Source organism: Conger conger, chromosome 9, assembly GCF_963514075.1.
Source record: "Conger conger chromosome 9, fConCon1.1, whole genome shotgun sequence".
In the NCBI taxonomy this organism is placed as follows: Eukaryota; Metazoa; Chordata; class Actinopteri; order Anguilliformes; family Congridae; genus Conger; species Conger conger.
In genome coordinates this window covers 44,841,308-44,859,719 of record NC_083768.1, presented here as the reverse complement: position 1 = coordinate 44,859,719, position 18,412 = coordinate 44,841,308, and the positions used below count along the sequence as shown (strand labels likewise).

The following is an 18,412-nucleotide window of genomic DNA, read 5'->3' as shown; positions in this document are numbered from 1 at the left end:
ATGAATATTTCCTGTGGTGTGGTTGGGCCAGTTGGAGAGTCCCAGGCACATGCTGTGTGCTAAAATTATCCCACAATTTAAATAATTAAAAGCAAAATGATAAAGTTGTGCCACATGAATTATATATGCTGGCCACAGCGGTAGAGACCAGCATCCCAGCAGGGACCATGCCATTCCAGCTGCCTTGTGTGCACAAATACAGAGCTTCCGCTACATCAACACCACCACACACAGGGGACAAAATGGCCTCCTGGGAAATACAACTGCATTATGGGACAGAAACGGCAACATTTCCCAGGTTTCCCAAAACCAATGCCACAGGATGAAGAAAGAAAAGAGTCTTTGTCTAAGTGAAACGCACAGGAACAGGACCCCCCCAGTTCCCCCCCCTCCACTCAAACACGCTCACATTCTGTTCTGTTCACAGCGCCTGCATTACAGCACTGTCTCTATCGTGGGGCTGGTTAAAGACCACATTGTGTCCTCCCTAACTCCCTAAGAATAATAAACAAAAAACATCCACCGCCCCTCTCTTTTCCATCCCTGGTTTTGGGTTTGTGTGTCTTTCTCGGAGCGTGCCCTGTTCCAGCGGGGCTCTGCGTGTTCCTCTGAGGTCTGCAGCTGGTTCGGCCAAAATATGCATCCTCCTTCCCTTCACTCATCCCCTCCCCATACTTTCAAATAGGAGGACGAAACAAGTGAAGGATAGAAGTTTTTATTTATTTTTTTATTTTATTTTATTTTATTTTATTTTATTTTATTTTTTACACCCCAGGTCCTGGAGCAGCACGACTGCATGAACAGTAGGTATACCCCAGAGCAGCAAAACTGCATTAAAAGGTGGTATATTCTGGATTAGCACAGAGAAGAGGTCTAACCTGGATGAGCACAACTCCATAATGAGCAGGCCTGACCCGGAGCAGCCTAGATGTGGAGAAGCACAGCTAAGTAAAGAGCTGGTTGAAGATGAAGTAAGGAATGAGATACTTAATGAAAAAGGCATGAGAACATTTGCAAATTCAGGTGTACATTACTTATTCTGACACAGCTGTTTCACTTGTTGGACCAAGTGTGGGGGGAGGGGTTCCTGTTCATTCACTCAGACACTCTTTCAGATAACGCACCGGCCAAAGCGACGTTCTTACAATTTTTCTGCAACAATTCGGTATGGCCAGAAAAACACGCAGCTAAGCTACATTCCTTAAAATGAAACCACTATCTGAATTAATGTGCATTTGTACCGCGTTGTTTAACTCTGAAGTTACAAAATACATTTTTGTAACCTTTCCAGGTATTGTGGCGCGCTGTCAACATAAAGGTGTATCTCATACCACACCTTCCTCACTCAAAGGCATCTTCAACTTGGACAGATAAATGGAATGTTGGAAGGTTTCAGCGTCAGAAGAGGGGGCGAGAGAACAGGGCGGGATCTAACGACTCCTGACTTTACTTGGTTGTGTCATGCACAGGGTCGAGTATCACTCTTCGTCATTATTTTTTCGTCATTGTGGCTTGAGAGAGAGAGAGAGAGAGAGAGAGAGAGAGAGAGAGAGAGAGAGAGAGAGAGAGAGAGAGAGAGAGAGAGAGAGAGAGAGAGAGAGAGAGAGAGAGAGAGAGAGAGAGAGAGAGAGAGAGAGAGAGAGAGAGAGAGAGAGAGAGAGAGAGAGAGAGAGAGAGAGACGAGAGAGAGAGAGAGAGCCAGACACATTTGCGTCTGCATACATCTCGTTGCCTACAACTGTGAACGAGAGAAGCGCTGCGTTCTTGGGTTGGCGACGGCGACGTTAATCTAGGTAAGAACGTATCCAGTGCTTCTGCTTTCATTTTGGGGATGATAACGATTTATTGTCTCTGCAGCTCTTCAGTTATTTGACAACTGTTAAACACTCCGAAAACTGTTTAAAAGCCAGCTTTTGAATTGCGGAAGCGTCGTGTTGTTCATGGTAGATGATTCAAGAGATAACACTTTGCCTGTAAAGGTAATGTGAATTTGCTTATTTCCTCGGAGCTATGCGTTAGGGATTTAAAGTTATATAATGAGCATATCACTGCAAAGTGTAGCATGATAATTGGGAACTGTTCGTGGTTGTAGGGTTGAATCCCAGATGGGAATCTCTACTGTTGTAGCCTACTTTTCAGCAAGATACTTAGATCGACTTGTCTGTAATGATTGGTGTGTAGAATAATGTAAGTGTGAAGGAATGCCTATTTTAAAATATGTGCTTTTGTCAGGCCCATGTAATGCCATCTCATTACTCCACGCGGAAAATCTATTTTTTTTTCACTAATTTCAATGTTTAAAAAAAGTTGATTTGTAAAGTTTGGAATCTGTTGAATTTGCAAAAGTTAAGAGTTATAGGCTAGTTGTTTTTTTTTCCAGGTCAGATCCAGAATGTTATCCGCTAATCGAGGGGTTTTCAATCTTTTCTTACCCAGGGACCCCCACCCTGGCTCGAATGCATTCCAAGGGCCCACAATTAATTTAAGGGTTTAAGGGTTATATTACAAAAATGTTTTATATTGCTTGTCAAGTCTGGCCAGGGACCCCCGACAGTACCCTCAAGAACCCCCAGGGGTCCACGGACCCCCTGTTGAAAACCTAGGAGTCAGTCAGTCCGTCTGCAGTATTAGCAAAGGAATGTAATCTCCATGATGAGGATGCAATGCATCTCAGATTTTGCCACAATAGGGTGACAGGGATAAAACATAGCAAAAATGATGGGGACACTGCCACAGCTGATGTTGCACCGGAGTTCAAACTGTGTTCAATTAAAGAATAATGAATCGTAAGGAAAGAGCTGTTTAGCATTAAGGTTTCTCTACTCTCCTCCTCACCATGCATTCTGCCTGGAGCCTGAAATGCACCAGAACACACTACCCCCCCCAACCCAACACCCTCACCCCTTCTCTATTTATAAAACACATTACGATCACCCCCTCACACTGAGTTAGTTTGGCAGTTACCCACACACTGTTCTGATCATATAAAGATCTCTGAGTGGTGTTTAACAAGTGCTGGTCATATACTTATTCTTCTGGGGAGTAGAACTCTAGACACAAGGAATGTGCAAATTCCTTCTTCACTGCATCTCTTTCCCACCCCCACCCCCCCTTTCTTACCCCTGTAATTGTGCATGTTCCTCTCTCTCATACTAAACTCGTTTAAAGTCATATGAATGATGTCACAGGTCATTATCATTCTTCACCACCACAGAAGATCTCCCTGTGCCCGCCTTACTTATAACTCTGTTTACATAAAAGATGTTTTCACTTAAACACGCACCCTCAGGAATAAAGGTACGAAAAGTGCCTAAAAACATACAAATGCTTGTCGCTGGGACGGTACCCCATAGGGAGACAAAATTGTACCCCTAGCCAGCAATATAGAATTAATTTGTACCTTTTCTGCTTTGGAAAACGCACTCATTTGTACCCAAAGAGAAGATAACTATACTTTCAGGGTACATTCGGGAAATTTGATCCTTGACCACTGTCACTTTGTTTGAAAGAAAGATATATTTGGTGCTCCATTTTGATGTAAGGTGAGGGAGGCGTTTAGCTGCTGGGTGCAGCACAGGGATCATTGCATTAATTCACTGACTTCAGTACAGTGTGGGTTGGATTCTGAGATCCTGTGGTGTCAGGAACACTCATTAGCACATCATCACTTAGGAGCACCGTCTCCCCCAGCTCTCTAAATGAGCTGTTTGCCTGTTTGCAATGCTGCATTGTGGGTAATGGGATCACATTTCCTGTCTTGGCCCCAGGTGTGGATCATTGTAGTCGTCAGTTTCTGTTGATGATGATTCAGTCTCTCTCTGTCACTCAGTATGTTCAAGATGATCATTACACTGACCAAGAAGGTCATAATGTACAAGTCTTGTGTACTGACAGAAGGTTGGATGTGTAGTATATAAAGTTCTAACCCTTAAAGGTAAATATATAAGAATATTTAGTTGAGAATATTCTAATGTAACTATTACTCAGTAAAAACAATTACTACGTAAGTCTTCGAACACTCGAACGACTTAGACTATTGAAAAACATTCCAACAAAAAGAGACACAGGAATTTAACTAAATTTGTCATTTCTTGTCTAGGTCTATGAAATGGACAACACCGCTGTGTGTGTTTGTGTGTATCTGCGCATGTTTTCGCCCACCCCGTAGCAGTAATCCTCCCAGTAGTTCACTCTCCGGGTACAGGAAGGAAACGGGGGAGACGAGACTCATATTTTCAGATGACGTGTGGCAAGATTTGTGTAGACTTTATGTCAGAGAGCCACAAAATGGAGGACATCCAGTAGATCATTTCTAGTTTTTCTTGCGCAAAAAAGTGTCGTCTCTGTTTCGCTTTCAATCCGTCAGATTGCTTGGCGTGACAGGAATGTAAACACACCTCAGTCTTGCATGCTGCTAGAGAGCCATTTTGTGTGTGGGCAGGTAGCAGGTAGCAGGTGTCTTACCTTGGCTGGATTCACAAGACAAGTAGCAGCCTAGTCACTACCCTATGAGCACTGATGTCATCTGATAAGATGAATCCAAGCTGAATAGATGGAACAGTTGCCACATGGGAACATGGGGTGTTGCACAATGGATCACATGTTGTCATAACAACCACAGTTGTCATGTGCTTGTAGAAGTATTTCTCTCAGGTGTGTTCTAGGGTGACTGTGTATGATTTTTGCTGAGCTTACACCTTACGACCTGGTGTTACACGGTGCACCAAGCCCACCGTACTCAATGACTAAAAGTGACTCATAATAATTACATACAATATAAAGTTATTATGAAATAAATAAGCCTGCTTGCTACAGCTGCCAGGGCTGGTTTAGGTCTAACATGGGTCAGAATCCGCCCTTTGCCAGGCGTGTGGAGCTATGTCCAGTAGGTTTTGGTTTGAGAACTTTGGTCCCATCCAGAAACAGCATGGCAGAGAGCCCTACAAGCTCACTAACTTGAATGCTGAAGGGTCCGTTGTCTAGACAGCTGTAATTACACGGCTGTGTGGTGCGGGCTCATGTGATCGGGAGCTCTTAATGGTCGCAGTGACGTCATCGGAACAGGCGGGATTCATCGCCAGGTCGCTGGCTGCGAGGTCGGATAATCTCCATGGAAACGCTGACTGCTGGTTTTCCCCGCGGCTCCGTCGGAATCCTTGCGGATTTCTGTGGGGTCGGATCGCCGTGTTTCCGCGGCCGTTTTTGCCCACAGAGTTCTCCTTCTCGTCTGAAAACATCTGGTTCAGGGCTGCGCGTGACGCCCATTGTCCGTCTGTGTTATTAATAGGCCCCCCGGCGGCTAAAAACGGACACAATAGCTGGCAGGATCTGGAGGACAGTGGTTGGAAGGAAAGCTATTGTCTCTGCGCAGTTGTTATGAGCACAATAATCGGGTTCTTAGATGCATTAGATATCAGGAGGAAGCAGAGCAGAAGTTTTGGGATAAACCTGCAGAACAGCTTAGACCAGACCTCTGTTGCTACGTAGCAGTCTGTGTTTTCCATCCCTTCTCAAAGCATTTCTTTCTTTGCAGGTCAGTGACCCTTGACTGCTGTTTGACCCTTGACCCCAACTGTTCCATCTTTAGCACCAATGTCCTGTTGTTAGAGCAGATACTCTGTTGTCCGATTACATCTCCACTTGAACAGGTGGGAGATGTGGAAGGGGCATAACATCTCTTCTTGGAAAGAAGAGGAGGGGTAGATAAAGAGAGAGGAAAAACAGACCACAATAACATCTCTGTTTTCTGGTGCTGAGTGCACAGAATTAATCCCACTTGTGTGTTAACCCTGATACTTTCTTCTTAGCTTTTTAAAACCATCCAGGGAATGTGCTAACCCTGTTTGACTTGACATAAAACAGCACCCCATTTCCCCCAAACTCAGATACATAAATAATCTCTGTGAGACAGAATACTAGAGTAAGCAGCAGTGAGTGGTTCTTTACAGGGGTTTTTTTTCTTCACAGCACTGTTTGGTGAGTGTAGAATTCCCTGAAAAGTAACACTTGTTCTTATAGCAACAATATGGAAGGCAAAGTTAAGGACAAATGTTGATTGAATCCAGTCCATATTGTATTTTTAGCTTTATCCTGGTAACACTATCCTGGAGATAGTTATATAGTATATAATAATAATATAAATATTTTTTCCCAGACTTTTCCACCAGCCCGTTCTCCTCCAGGGTCACAACGACCTGTAACACCTGAGTGGAAAAGTGCACAGTCCTCTGGCTGATTGAGGAGAGGTTGTGTGAGCAGTTGTGTTGTGTTTCTCAGGACAGGTTGTAAATGGTTGGAATTTATATAGCACCTTTGTCCAAAGTGCTGTACAGTTGACACGTCTCATTCATCCATTCATACGCACACCATGGAGATTGGCTGCCGTGCAAGATACCAACCAGCTCGTCGGGAGCATTTGGGGGTTAGGTGTCTTGCACAGGGACATTCAACACACCCAGGGCGGCATTGAACCGGCAGCCCTCCGACTGCCAGACGTCTGCTTTTACCGCCTGAGCCAATGACGCCCCCAACTTGTGTGAGCGGTTGTTGTGTGTTCCTCAGGACAGGTTCTGAGAGCAGTTGTGTTGTGTTTATCAGGACAGGTTGTGTGAGTGGTTGTGTTGTGTTTATCAGGACAGGTTGTGTTGTGTTCCTCTGGACAGGACAGGTTCTGAGAGCGATTGTGTTGTGTTCCTCAGGACAGGACAGGATGAGCGAGCGGTTTGACTGCGCTGGCTGTAAGCAGTCCCTGTACGGACACAAGTTCATCGAGACAGATGACAGATCCCCCCACTGTATCTCCTGCTACAATAAGATGTTCACCCACACCTGTGCAGAGTGCAATGAGTTGATCCAGCACAATGTCCGGGTGAGTACAGAGAGAGAGAGAGAGTATGAGAATGTGTGTGTGTATATGTGTGTGTGTGTGTATGTGTGTGTGAATGTTTATGGTTCCTGATACCACAGCTATAAACGCTGGCATTCTGTTAAACTACATTACATTACATGTAGTTTAACAGAATGCCTGCTAATGAAATGCCCATTTGGTCTCGGCCACTATTGTTTCTTTGGAAGCATCCTCCTCTCTCTTGCCGATTGCCATGTCGACTGTTATTTCCTCGAGACGTCTGAAGCGAACAGAACTAAACCATCCTCAGTGGAATGCAGAAATTCCCAGCCAGAGAGCACGCCCTCTGCCCTGCCATCATCCCACTGTCAAGCTCGTGACTCGTGCGTCAGACACCTCCCCCCGCACTCACAGCCACTAAATAAAAGTCTGTTTGCCTTTCTCTTCCACTCCCTCAGGTACTGAACACAACACTCTCAAGTACACCCCCCCTCCCCACAAACACACACTCACTCGTTAAATTCCATTTCACTGTTTAATGTGGAAATCTGTGAGCCCACACGTCTCCCTCTGCACTCTGAACCTGTAACAAGAAGCAAATGTTTCCCCCGGCCAGACAATGTCCGCTTTCATTACAGTGGAGCAGTGTGCGTATCAAATGACTCAGAAAAGATACTTAACTGTGAAGTCTACAGGTAGAAGTAATAAGCTCTGACTGACCATCCATGAGCAGGCATTCTGGGAATAGTGACGTAACCACAAATGGACAAACCAAACATTTCACGGCTTACTAATCGTGACGAATTTACAAAAGCAGTGCCAATAGAGTGCCTTTCAATAATGTCTTTCAATTTTTTCAAACCTCGGTAAGAATATTGATGGTTTAACTTTGATTGAAGCATACATGCTGTAGAATAATAGACTGGACTAGATTGTCAACTGCTGCATTCGTTCCTTTTCTTTCTGAACAACACGAGATTGTGGTGGGTAATGGGAGTATCTGGTGCTGTTTGACAATATTGTCCTTCATCACAGCCCTTAATATGCTTACATATTCTGCATCAAAATGAAATGTTTTGAGCGCTGCCGACACTAAGACTCCGGAGATCCGCAGAGTCTTGATTTGAGTCTATCCTGGCCCCGCCCCCCTCCACAGGAGCTGTCCTATGACGACAGGCACTACCACGAGCAGTGCCTGCGCTGCACCCGCTGCAGCCAATCCCTGGCGGACGAGCGTTTCACCCGCCACGGGAAGGCACTGCTCTGCAACGCCTGCTTCCAGAACGAGTTCTCCTCTGTGTGTGCGGCCTGCAAGGAGACCATCCAGCCAGGTAACCTCCACCCCCACCCAATACAAAGCACACACCCTTCTTTACATGCCACGACATGTCAGTAAGTGTGAGAAGTGTGAGATAAGGGCCGGAACTGATCTGAGGTCAGTAAGTGTGAGAGGTGTGAGGTAAGAGGTGGAAATTATATCAGATCAGTAAGTGTGAGAGGTATGGGGTAAGGGCAGAGCTGATCTGGGGTCTGTAAGTATGAGAGGTATGGGGTAAGGGCAGAACTGATCTGGGGTCAGTATGTGTGAGAGGTATATGGTAAGGGGCAGAACTTATCGCAGGTCAGTTAGTGTGAGAGGTATGGGGTAAGGGCAGAGGTCAGTATCTCTAAGCAGTAGCTGAAGGGCTGATCTGGGATCTGTGTGATCGAGTAATTGACCCCAGAGAATCAGAATTAAGGATAATAAAGTTATTTTTCTGTTATGTTATGTATTTGTTTACTGTTGTCAGGGTGGGAGTAGATCTGCCATAAATCTCATCTACCTCACTTCCGTTGTGCACATTATGCACAGCACAGTGACGAATGTGAACTGCAGCCTGCGGGTTGTTTTATGTTGATAATTACACAGGTTATGAGCGTGCCCACTCCGGAAAGCAGTACAGGTCTGTCTAGTTGTTGTGTGTACACAGTGTCCCCACTGCCCACGGCGCTTGCAGGCTCATGTTGACACCCAGCTTCCTCCCGCCCTGTCTCTGACCCCGCCGCCAACCCCGCACCTTTCCCCCAGGCGGCAAGAAGCTGGAGTACAAGGGCCAGACCTGGCACGAGGCCTGCTTCGTCTGCCAGGGCTGCCAGCAGCCCATCGGAGGCAAGGCCTTCGTGCCCGACGACGACGGCCACTACTGCTCGCCGTGCTACGAGAACAAGTTCGCCCCGCGCTGCAGCCGCTGCAAACTGGTAAACCGCAAGCCTGACAGGCGTCTGTCGACGTTTCAGTCCTCAGTCCTCCGCAGTTTGTCTCTTCTTCTCTTGTCATGTTTTACACAGCGCGGTGAGCGATGAACTTGCCAAACTACAATTGTGAAGCCAACAAGCAAACATTTGTATTTACTGTGCGATGTAGTTTAGGAAATATGAATTCCCAACCACAGCCCAGCCACTCTTTTGTCATGTGTAGTTGTGTCGTGAAGTAGCATTCATTATTTAGTAGCATTAATTAATCTCAAGGTTGATATGATTTAGTACAAGATGATATCAACCTTGAGAGATAAATCAATACTTTTTTTTTTTAAATAAATTTATTTCACATTTTTCCCTTTTTCTCCCAATTTAGTAGCCAATTGTACCCTCCTCTAATTCAATTTGAGTTAGTGTTTGATACACCGTCCATACCCCGCCCCCTGGCGGGCTGAGGAAGAGCGACACGCCTTCTTCAAGACGTCTCATCTCTCTAATCGTGTCCGTGGTTCCAAGGTGTCTGAGGCAATCAGTTAACCCTACCAAGACATCCGAGGCGATCAGCTAACCCTGCCAAGGGCCTCCCTCTGGAGCGGCGAGCCGGCCAAACTTGGCTTTTTGGCAGGACCGGGAATCGAACCCCGGTCCCTGGTGTGCAACTGCAGCAAACTGCAACCGCAAGTCTGCTGCATCTTAGCCTGTTGCACCACCGCGGCCCTTAAATCAATACTTTTGAACATAACCTGATGTGTCATGTCACAAAACACAGATTAAGAACAGCCAGTGTTCTGCTTAATACAACCCATGTTTGAAAGAGTATAGAAAACCAAAAAATGAATTGTTCCTGCATTTCCCTCCCCCGCAGGTGCTGCTGACAGGCGGCGTGACCTATCGCGACGAGGCGTTTCACAGGCACTGCTTCGTGTGCGGGGGCTGTGGGGTTGAGCTGGCGGGGAAGCAGTTCACCACCCAGGACGACAGTCCCTACTGCGTCCAGTGCTTCACCAAAACCTATGCCCAGAAGTGTGAGGTCTGCAGTGAGCCAATCACAGGTCAGCATCACAGTCACCTGCTCCATGATGTCACAGCTGGCCTTTTTCCAGTGTTGGACTTGACTATGGATGCAGTGTCAGTGTGCTATTACTGGGACAGCAATGTGTGCTGCCTGCCAATGAGAAAATTAGGAGTGTAGATTTGACGTGAAATAGCAAGGGAAGTGGCCTGTTTACTGAATAGTTTCAGATATGTCATATGGTTCATGGTTCATACAGCACCAGTTTTGAACTGATGAGTAAATGTCTTCAAACAAATCTCTTTTCAATCTGGAAGATCCTCTAAACTGCTTTTTTGCGTTACTGTTTATTCATTTGTTTGTTTCCATAGCAGATATCGTTATCTAGAGAGATATGTATTTTTATACAACAAAATTAATTTCTATAACTGGAGATTAGGGTACTGTGCTCAAAGGTCAACAATAAATGTTAAAATCTAAATTTCCATCAAGACTGCCTCACTCTTATGCCCTGTCAGACATTTTCTGTTTATGTTTAGCCAGCTACAGTTGTTCAGTAAGATTGGGTGTCTCTGTAAGGAGAGCATATTTGAACACACCTCTCCTCTGCCTCCCTGTCCCGCCGCAGGTTTCGGGGAGGGGAAGTTTGTGTCCTTCGGGGAGCGCCACTGGCACCATACCTGTTTCTCCTGCTCCCGCTGCTCCGCGTCTCTGGTGGGCGTCGGCTTCTTCCAGGAGAATGACCTGATTCTGTGCCGTGATTGCAGCACCCAGCCTTAGACCACACCTACCCCCTGCCTCTAACCACTCCCTGAACCTATCGAACATCAGGGGTGCGCCCCAAAACTCTGGAAATGCATCCTCCTTTCCTAATCACCTTGTCTCCTATCCTATCCGGAACTATGACGAGACGAGTGGAGGAAAGGAGGATGCATTTTTTCGGGTATTTGGACACACCCCTGCAGTCTTGTTCGCCCTCTGTCCCTTCATTTAAACTGTCCTCATCTTCAGTATTGTACTGTGTGTGTAAATTCATCCAGACTTGTTGTTTATGATCGTGGGTCCTGTCATAAGGCTACGTGTGCAAACAGTGTGTAAATCTCATTATGAGAGAATTATAAGGTTCTAAAAAAACAAGGTAGTGTCATAAATAGTGTCTGAAAATGAGGGTGATCCCCCTGTATAAATAAAGTAAAATATAATAAATATGTTGTTACTAGGGCACTAAATATATGTGAAGTTTTACACAAAAGTACTGTTTAAAAGTATGAAAAAAATGCTCAATTAAAATGTCTGCTTTGAGTCCTTTCACTTTGGTGAAAACTACCCAGAATGCAGATGGAACCATATAATTCCAAGGTCACGAATAGCGCTGGAAAAATTATGTCAGAAACATGCATTAAAAAAACAATCTGTCCCAAATGTTTACTTAAGTGATGTTTTATAAATATCCAAATAAATGTAAAGCGAAATGGCATCCATTTTGTTTTTGTAAACTGCTTTCTGATTGCTTTCCACACATAGGCAGTCAAGCAAGCAAGGAAGGGGGTATGGTGCTAACCACATGTCTACAGTTGACTGCAGCCGTAAATAACAGGAGTGGGGGGTGGGGGTGGAGGGAGGAAGGGATGAAGTGGTAGCTGACAGAAGAGCAAGAAGGAAAAGGAGGGATGGAGACGAAAGGGAAAGAAACAGAGGGTTTGTCTAGTGCCTGCCTACCCAGGAGGAATGTCACACAGAGATGTCAACACATCTCGTCAGGGAGCAAACACAGATTCACACACACGTGCGTGCACACACCTCTGTCCAGTGCACAGATATTAATGACCGCTAAATTTCACAAGCACATTCATTTTCGCTCTGCCGTCAAGAGTCCGTCTCTCAAACAGAAGGTCACAAACTGCTTCTCTGCGGGACCCAATCAGCCGACGGCGAGAGAAGGTTTTATTAAACCGGTTGTCTGAATGTCATCACTCAACAGAACGATGCCTTCGTAAAATACATGTCATTGTGAAGAGAAAAAAAGGGTGTTTTGGGAAGATCTCCGCGTCACATGCTTTATAAAAAAGGAAAATTAAAGACTAAGGAAGCACAGCCGGTGGCATGAAAGGAAGAGAAGAGAGAGCCTTTTTCCAGAATATTCCAAATCAGATGTGGCAGTAAAATTGTATGGTGGAGAGCAACCATCAGCCACAGAATGTGTCCCAAGGCTTTTACTCAAAATTCCAGAGGAGACTTGTCAAATTTTGGTTTTGCCTGAGTTTTTGGCTCAGAAAGTGGTCGCCCTGGGAAACAGTTTTACCCAGTTACGCACATTGGCGACGGTATGAACTGTGAACATCCACACTGACCCTTCTTTTCCCAGAAAGCACCCTGTGGGCCCACATTGACCCTGCGGCTCAAAGCTCAGTGGATGACGAAGAGTGTGGCTCTGCAATCTTCCTCTCCGCCAGAGAGCAGAAAGTACTCTTGAACCCATACTGGGTAACCGGGGGAAACGCTACAGCAATGCACCTCATGCATTCGCCCCTGTCAGTTTCACAAGCAGTGCTCATTGCGTCTAAGCAGCATTCAGTTACCATCTTACTGTCAATAACACCCTGAGAGGAAAATAATGACATTCCCCTGTTGTCCCATGACAGAAAATAAAGAGAGTGCTGCAGTTCTCAGAGGTCAAAGTTCACATCCCTGACATGTTTCTTCATTTCTTTCCCCAAAGCAATGACGCTGACTTTCTGCTTTTTATAGTGGAGGCCTTGTGTTAGCGAATTGCCATATGAGGCCTTTTTTCCAGCCCGGCAATGCTCCCATTCCGGTTAAATGCTGAGACGTCACCCGTCCTTCAGAAGTGGGTTATGGGAATGGGGCATGACAGTGTCCTGTGACTGCCTGAGTCAGCAAATGCCTCCTGCTAAAAAAAATAAAACATGCAAAACTACTGTCGTCGAGAACTTGTAAAACGATTCTGTGCTTACGCAATCCATAATGAATGCTTTCATTTTGTGAATACAAAGTGACACATGATGAGGCCGAAGGATGTCAGTACATGCCCTCTGACAATTCAGGTTTGGCACTTTGGCTAAAACAGCCTTTCCCTAACAGTCTGGAAACCCTCCAAGAACATTCTGGTTTGCCTATGGTTATATTCTTGGTTTAGATTTGGAGGCATGTATAATGTTATGCACGTTTTACGAATGTGAGTAAAAGGTACAAGAGTGTTCATTTGCAGAGAGAACATAATGTCTTACTGAACCAGATGTGTTGTTCTGGGCTAGTCTGAACAGAACCGTGAGAAACGCTTGACTCGCGTGCTCTTCAACGATTATCGTCATGTGGCGCTCTCTTGTGATGGACTGCAGTATTGCAGTCAATATTATTTCGAACGTCAATAACCACGCAGAATCATGTACATTACATAAACAGTCCGGCAGGGTGTGCTGAGCACCAACCATAGACTGTATGAAACCCACATGCAGTGACGGCATGATTACAAGGCTCCAGGGCCGTCCCTCGCCTGCCATGGTAACGTGTGTACATACGAGACATCATGGAAGAAGTCGATTCTAAAATGCTGAGGTGAGAAACCTTTAATTCTATTTTCTAGTGTTATTGTGCAGCTCTTCACAAATGCGTACAGATTGGTAATAAATCAGAAAGTTTTACAGTAGAAAATGAAAAAAAGGCCAAAAGATGACTTTTTGCAAAGCAGCAAAGGTTAGTTAAGCAATGGTAGCAACGGAAATATGAAATACGAAATATCTCACCAAGGAAGTGTATAACATAAATACAATTATATATTGGTCAATAACAGCACACGTTTTGTGTAAGATACTTGAACCTATTGACCCGTAATCTACAGCAAGTGCAATTAAAAATAATAGTAGTAAATGTTTTACTTCCTGAGCACTACATACTTGTGATCTCACTTTGAATATTTACTGGTTACTGGGAGGCTGTTATCCCGTATGAGATTTGTGACTGATTAAAATTTTAAAGAAACTAAATATCATTTTAATGAAGCATTTTAAAGACGTTTATTTCTTTCTTTCTTTTAATTATTGTTCTAAACCGGTAACCCTTATTTGTCACTGACCCATATATAGAGTATTTAGTCCAGATTCCGTGACACTTAAGACAGTTGTGTACCAAACCGTCTTAGTTCCAATCATCCTTTATAATCCTTTTTTTTTTTTTTGCAATTAATTGTAAACATTAAAAAGTCTTTCTCCTTCACTGACGACAGCGTTGGCCTCCACTCAGACCGCGCAGAAAGCCGCGGTGCATCAGGCAAACCCCACAAAAGCGTGACAAAGAGTGAGTTCTCCAGCTGCTGCTCTTTCCGAATGACCGAGAAGTGCTCTTTTTCAGTACTTTCAATCAGAATATTTAAAGTGCATTTCGATAATTTCGACCTTGGTATCAATTAATTCTTATTCAGGTTCACGACTTCCTCGGAATACGGCTTCCATGTCTACAAAGTATCAGAATAAATCAATGCGGAATGCTGAGAGAAGAGGGTTTTCTGTGCAGACCCGGAGGTTCGATCCTGAAGAGAGTCAGGTGTAAACAGTAAACGAATCATTCCATTCCTCTCTCAATCACTACCTAACAGTATCACCTAACAGTTATGGAAAAAAATTAACCTAACTGACATTTAACACAATTATTCACAATACTGCAATTAACATCAACATAAAGCCCTGTGTACACAACGAGACAGGCGAAACAGAGATGCAAATGTAAAGAAGGGCTGATTATTACTGATGGAAGTGAACCATGTTTTTGCTGTGTGATGATATCTTTGCCTAAAGATGTGTCTGTGTTCCAGAATGGAAACCCGGGACCAGGCGCGTATATGTCTCACAGCCCTCCTGAGGTCAGCAGCCCCTCATTCTCTAAGAGAGGCGCGGGAGGTCTGGCCACGCAGGTGAGGAGCCCAGGCCAACCTGTAACCAACGATGTTGAAGGAAGAAAGATGGCGATCTCAACTATCGGCTCCTATTCTGCGTTATTAGCTTAGCCGTACGAGAGGCCGGGAAGTGCCTTGCGCGTGTGTAGTTAAGTAAGTCTACGAAATAAGCCAGCCTAGTTTAAGGACTACAGAGTGACTTGCACACATTGGAGGACACACATGTCAGTCTGTGCTCTCAAACTGAAGGCAGACATTGCAGCGATGGGAGACAGGCCTTCAGAATATAACTGGGCATTCTGAAATTTTTGTTTTGCTGTTTTTTGTTTTGAAATAGTTTTGCTTTAAAAAAAAAAAGGCTCTTCCCTCCTCCGACAGGCTGCTCGAATCCCACCCTCGCGCCAGCGGCACACCCCCGGGCCCAACACTTACAACCTGCAGTCCTCTCTGCTCCTGAAACACTGCTTCAGCCAGGTCGGATCCAGCGCGTTCCAGCCTCCCATCGCCGTGACGACGGAGACCTTCAAAAACATCACACCCGCCCCCAACCAATATAAGGTGCTGACAGCTTCTCTGCAGACAGCGCAACCTGCATTTACTGCTATTATTCAACAATAATGGAACCAGCGTATATTCATTGTGTATTAACTGGCTATATACTGTATAATGCTGCATTGGTCCGGCATATTAAGAAAACTAATATGGTCTATGTACAGTGTTTTAATTTTATACTGTATGCTTGCGTGGGTGTTGATATTATCTGGGGTTTTTTTGTTTTGTTTTTTTCCGACATGGAACTGTTACATTTTCCTTGTTGTATTAAAAAGCTCAGATGCTACCACTTGCTACTTCCTGTTGCTACTGGGACATTTCCTGATGCCATTTTAATACTTCCTGTCGCTGTTTGGATTCTTCCTGTTGGTTTAGGTGTCCTTCAATGGGATCGACAGAAACACTGCAGGGTCCACACAGTCTGTGTTTCTGTCCAAAACAGGACGAAGTAACCCGTATTCTAACATTTCAGATTGGCCATCCCCATGTAAGAGCTCCCCTTGCATGCCACTATGCTATGCTAAATATGGCATGTGGAACACTGAGTTTATGCAAAAAGATTCTCCCAAGTCTCCCTGAGTATCATTCATTACATTGCATTTAGCAGGCACTATTATCCTTAGCTACCTACACAGCTTTTAGTTTTTTTTACATCCCTGCTGTAAAATCCAGTTATTGTATGCCAGCTTGAGCAATTGAGCTGGTCAAGCTGGTCATAAACTGGTCTAGCTGGGTATGAGCTGGTCAACCAGCTAGAGCTGGTAGCTTGTCTGATCTGGTAGCTGTTTCCAAACCGAGCTTGAGCAGTTCTTATCCATAGCAACTTACATAGATTTAGTTTTTAATAGAATTCATTTTTACAGCTGGGTATATACTGAAGCAATTTGGGTTAAGCACCTTGTTTAAGGGTATCATACTACACAGCTGCTAAATTTAAATCCTTATCTATGATATTCATCTGGCTGCCATGTTTGTGCTCATCCGTTGCCGTGGTGCCTGTTGTCCTTGTTGAAAGGTGAGTACAGCGTGACCGACGCCTTCACCAGGCCACAACCCAGGGTGCCCTTCTCCTGCTTCAAGTCCAACTCCGCCCGGATCCTCTGCTCAGCAACGAGCCAGGTGCCCGGCCCCGGAACCTACAACCCCCACGAGCCCCCCGAGCCCCCAACGAGGGCCATCCTACCGTGAGCTGCTCTCTCGCGCAGGGGTAGCCCCGCTAGTGACCAGTCCTGAGACAGCGCCACCTGAAGGACACAGTGGGAGATTGCTCTGCTCATAGGCCAACTCTGGGGGAGACACACTGCTAGTCTCCGGCAGTCAAACGTCACGCCTCACAAGCACACTAGCTACTCTAGCAATTCATTCATATTAATGAATGTCTCACTGTCTCCCCCCAAACCTATGCTTGAAAATATACTGGTACACAAAAACAAATTAAATTCATACATGGCTATCATATATAAATAAAAGGCAAAAATAAGAACCTGACTTTATTACATTTTGCATTAAAGAACCATACTGTGCTAAACCTGTAGTATACTGTAGAAAATGCATTGTCTTGTGTAGAATGTGTTTAAGACTCACCCAACTGAAGATTTAAAACGGAGGACAGATACTTTAGTCATGTTCCGATTAGCGCACTTGCCTACTTGCATACAACTTGTATGCAACTTGTGTACTCGACAGACAAGTGCGCTGATTCGGACATGGCCCGTGTGTCTGATTTGTGGGAAGGTTTCATTCGTTTATGGGCGAGGGGTTTGTCTGGCACCATTACATACTGTTTCCTGTGTTCTCTCACTGTCCAGGAGGGGGCACTACTTGTGTCTGTCTGCTCCTGCTGTCCCACCCCCAAAGGCTGCACCTTTCCCAGGCCCTGGCCAATACAACATCCCCCCCTGTGATGCTCCGCCCAATATGCCCATGCCCGGGACTGTGTTCTTGTCTAGGAAGAGCAGATGGGTCAATCCAGCCACAGGAAGGGGTTTCCCTGCCCCCGGCCCAGGTGGAGTGGCACTGGATTTTAGGAGTTCAAATTTAAAGGGTCCTCAATTTTATTCAGAAAGGCCCAGTCATTCCAGCCAAGCCGTTACACTCCTGATCCTCCTAATCAACCACTAGAGTCTTTGCTAAGGACCTTGATTGGCGGAATCAGGCTTGCTACTGCTTGGTTGAAATGAAAGTCAGCAGCCACACCGGCCCTTTCTGGGTGAGATTGAGGAACCTTGCTGTCATACAAGGGCTTTTCTACCTGGAGAGTTTGTCATTGATCTAAATGACGGCTCTTGTGCCTGCAGGTTACTATGACCCTGCAGAGCCAGTGAAACAGTCCTTCCTCTACAATCAGCTGAAGAAGTGGGTCCCTGCATGAGGTCCTGAAGAGCTAAAGTGTGTGTATTTTTAACAGTCCTGTTGTCCTTTTTTATGGGTGTTTAATAATAAAGTTGTACTTGCCATATCCTACCCCTTGTGTTATAAATCATTTTGAGAAATGATACCATTGCACAACAGCTGATAGAGTGAACAGTGGTGTGGGAGCGTGTCTGGTACTGCGATCTGAACAATTCGGAATGGAATTACATCAGGATGGTCTGTCTCAAGTGTCACAGTGCAGAAATGTCAAATGTGTGACTTCAGTGTAAAACAACCAGCTTTCGGCCATTGAAACGAAACCATGAATGTGCGATGTGATTTATTCAGGATACTGGACACCTTATGCAACATCATGGAGGATTTCCTCTGTGAAACTCCGGGCATTCCCTGCCCTGAAGTCGAAGTCACCACCCACGCCTTAACAGCTGCAGATTCATTCAGACCAACTCCCCCTGGAATTTGTGTTCCAAATTCGTTTTGT

At 45.1% G+C, this 18,412-nt stretch overlaps 2 protein-coding genes across 5 annotated transcripts; both read left to right on the top strand.

The window, feature by feature from the left end:
- The first annotated feature begins 1,681 nt into the window (after positions 1 to 1,681).
- On the top strand, positions 1,682 to 11,574 carry LOC133136901 (four and a half LIM domains protein 3-like). Of its 4 annotated transcripts, none has more exons than XM_061254768.1 (7): positions 1,729 to 1,793; positions 6,634 to 6,667; positions 6,709 to 6,868; positions 8,004 to 8,178; positions 8,916 to 9,085; positions 9,951 to 10,137; positions 10,726 to 11,574. In XM_061254768.1, exons 3-7 carry the CDS (start codon positions 6,710 to 6,712, stop codon positions 10,875 to 10,877), a joined length of 843 nt encoding a protein of 280 aa, XP_061110752.1. In that variant the 5' UTR covers positions 1,729 to 1,793; positions 6,634 to 6,667; position 6,709; the 3' UTR covers positions 10,878 to 11,574. The 4 variants fall into 4 exon arrangements, with proteins under 4 accessions (XP_061110750.1, XP_061110751.1, XP_061110752.1 ...); XM_061254769.1 differs by having other exon boundaries at positions 1,742 to 1,793; positions 6,639 to 6,667; XM_061254766.1 differs by lacking the exon at positions 6,634 to 6,667 and having other exon boundaries at positions 1,682 to 1,793; positions 6,699 to 6,868.
- Positions 11,575 to 12,965: 1,391 nt separating this feature from the next.
- stpg1 (sperm-tail PG-rich repeat containing 1) lies at positions 12,966 to 17,970 on the top strand. Its single transcript, XM_061256018.1, has 8 exons — positions 12,966 to 12,990; positions 14,536 to 14,657; positions 14,926 to 15,024; positions 15,385 to 15,564; positions 15,934 to 16,045; positions 16,574 to 16,742; positions 17,367 to 17,563; positions 17,856 to 17,970. The coding sequence occupies exons 1-8, from the start codon at positions 12,966 to 12,968 to the stop codon at positions 17,927 to 17,929; spliced, it is 978 nt and encodes a 325-aa protein (XP_061112002.1). The 3' UTR covers positions 17,930 to 17,970.
- The last annotated feature ends 442 nt before the right edge of the window (positions 17,971 to 18,412 follow it).

What these genes read in the sequence shown, in the direction of transcription:
- stpg1 (XM_061256018.1), top strand. Translation starts at nt 12,966, where the DNA reads ATGACAGTGTCCTGTGACTGCCTGA. An exon ending in CCAACGAGGGCCATCCTACC is followed by an intron (nt 16,743 to 17,366) that starts GTGAGCTGCTCT and finishes CTCACTGTCCAG; the next exon opens with GAGGGGGCACTACTTGTGTC. An exon ending in TTTCCCTGCCCCCGGCCCAG is followed by an intron (nt 17,564 to 17,855) that starts GTGGAGTGGCAC and finishes TTGTGCCTGCAG; the next exon opens with GTTACTATGACCCTGCAGAG.
- LOC133136901 (XM_061254766.1), top strand. Translation starts at nt 6,710, where the DNA reads ATGAGCGAGCGGTTTGACTGCGCTGGCTGTAAGCAGTCCCTGTACGGA. An exon ending in TGATCCAGCACAATGTCCGG is followed by an intron (nt 6,869 to 8,003) that starts GTGAGTACAGAG and finishes CCCCCTCCACAG; the next exon opens with GAGCTGTCCTATGACGACAG. An exon ending in CTGCAGTGAGCCAATCACAG is followed by an intron (nt 10,138 to 10,725) that starts GTCAGCATCACA and finishes GTCCCGCCGCAG; the next exon opens with GTTTCGGGGAGGGGAAGTTT.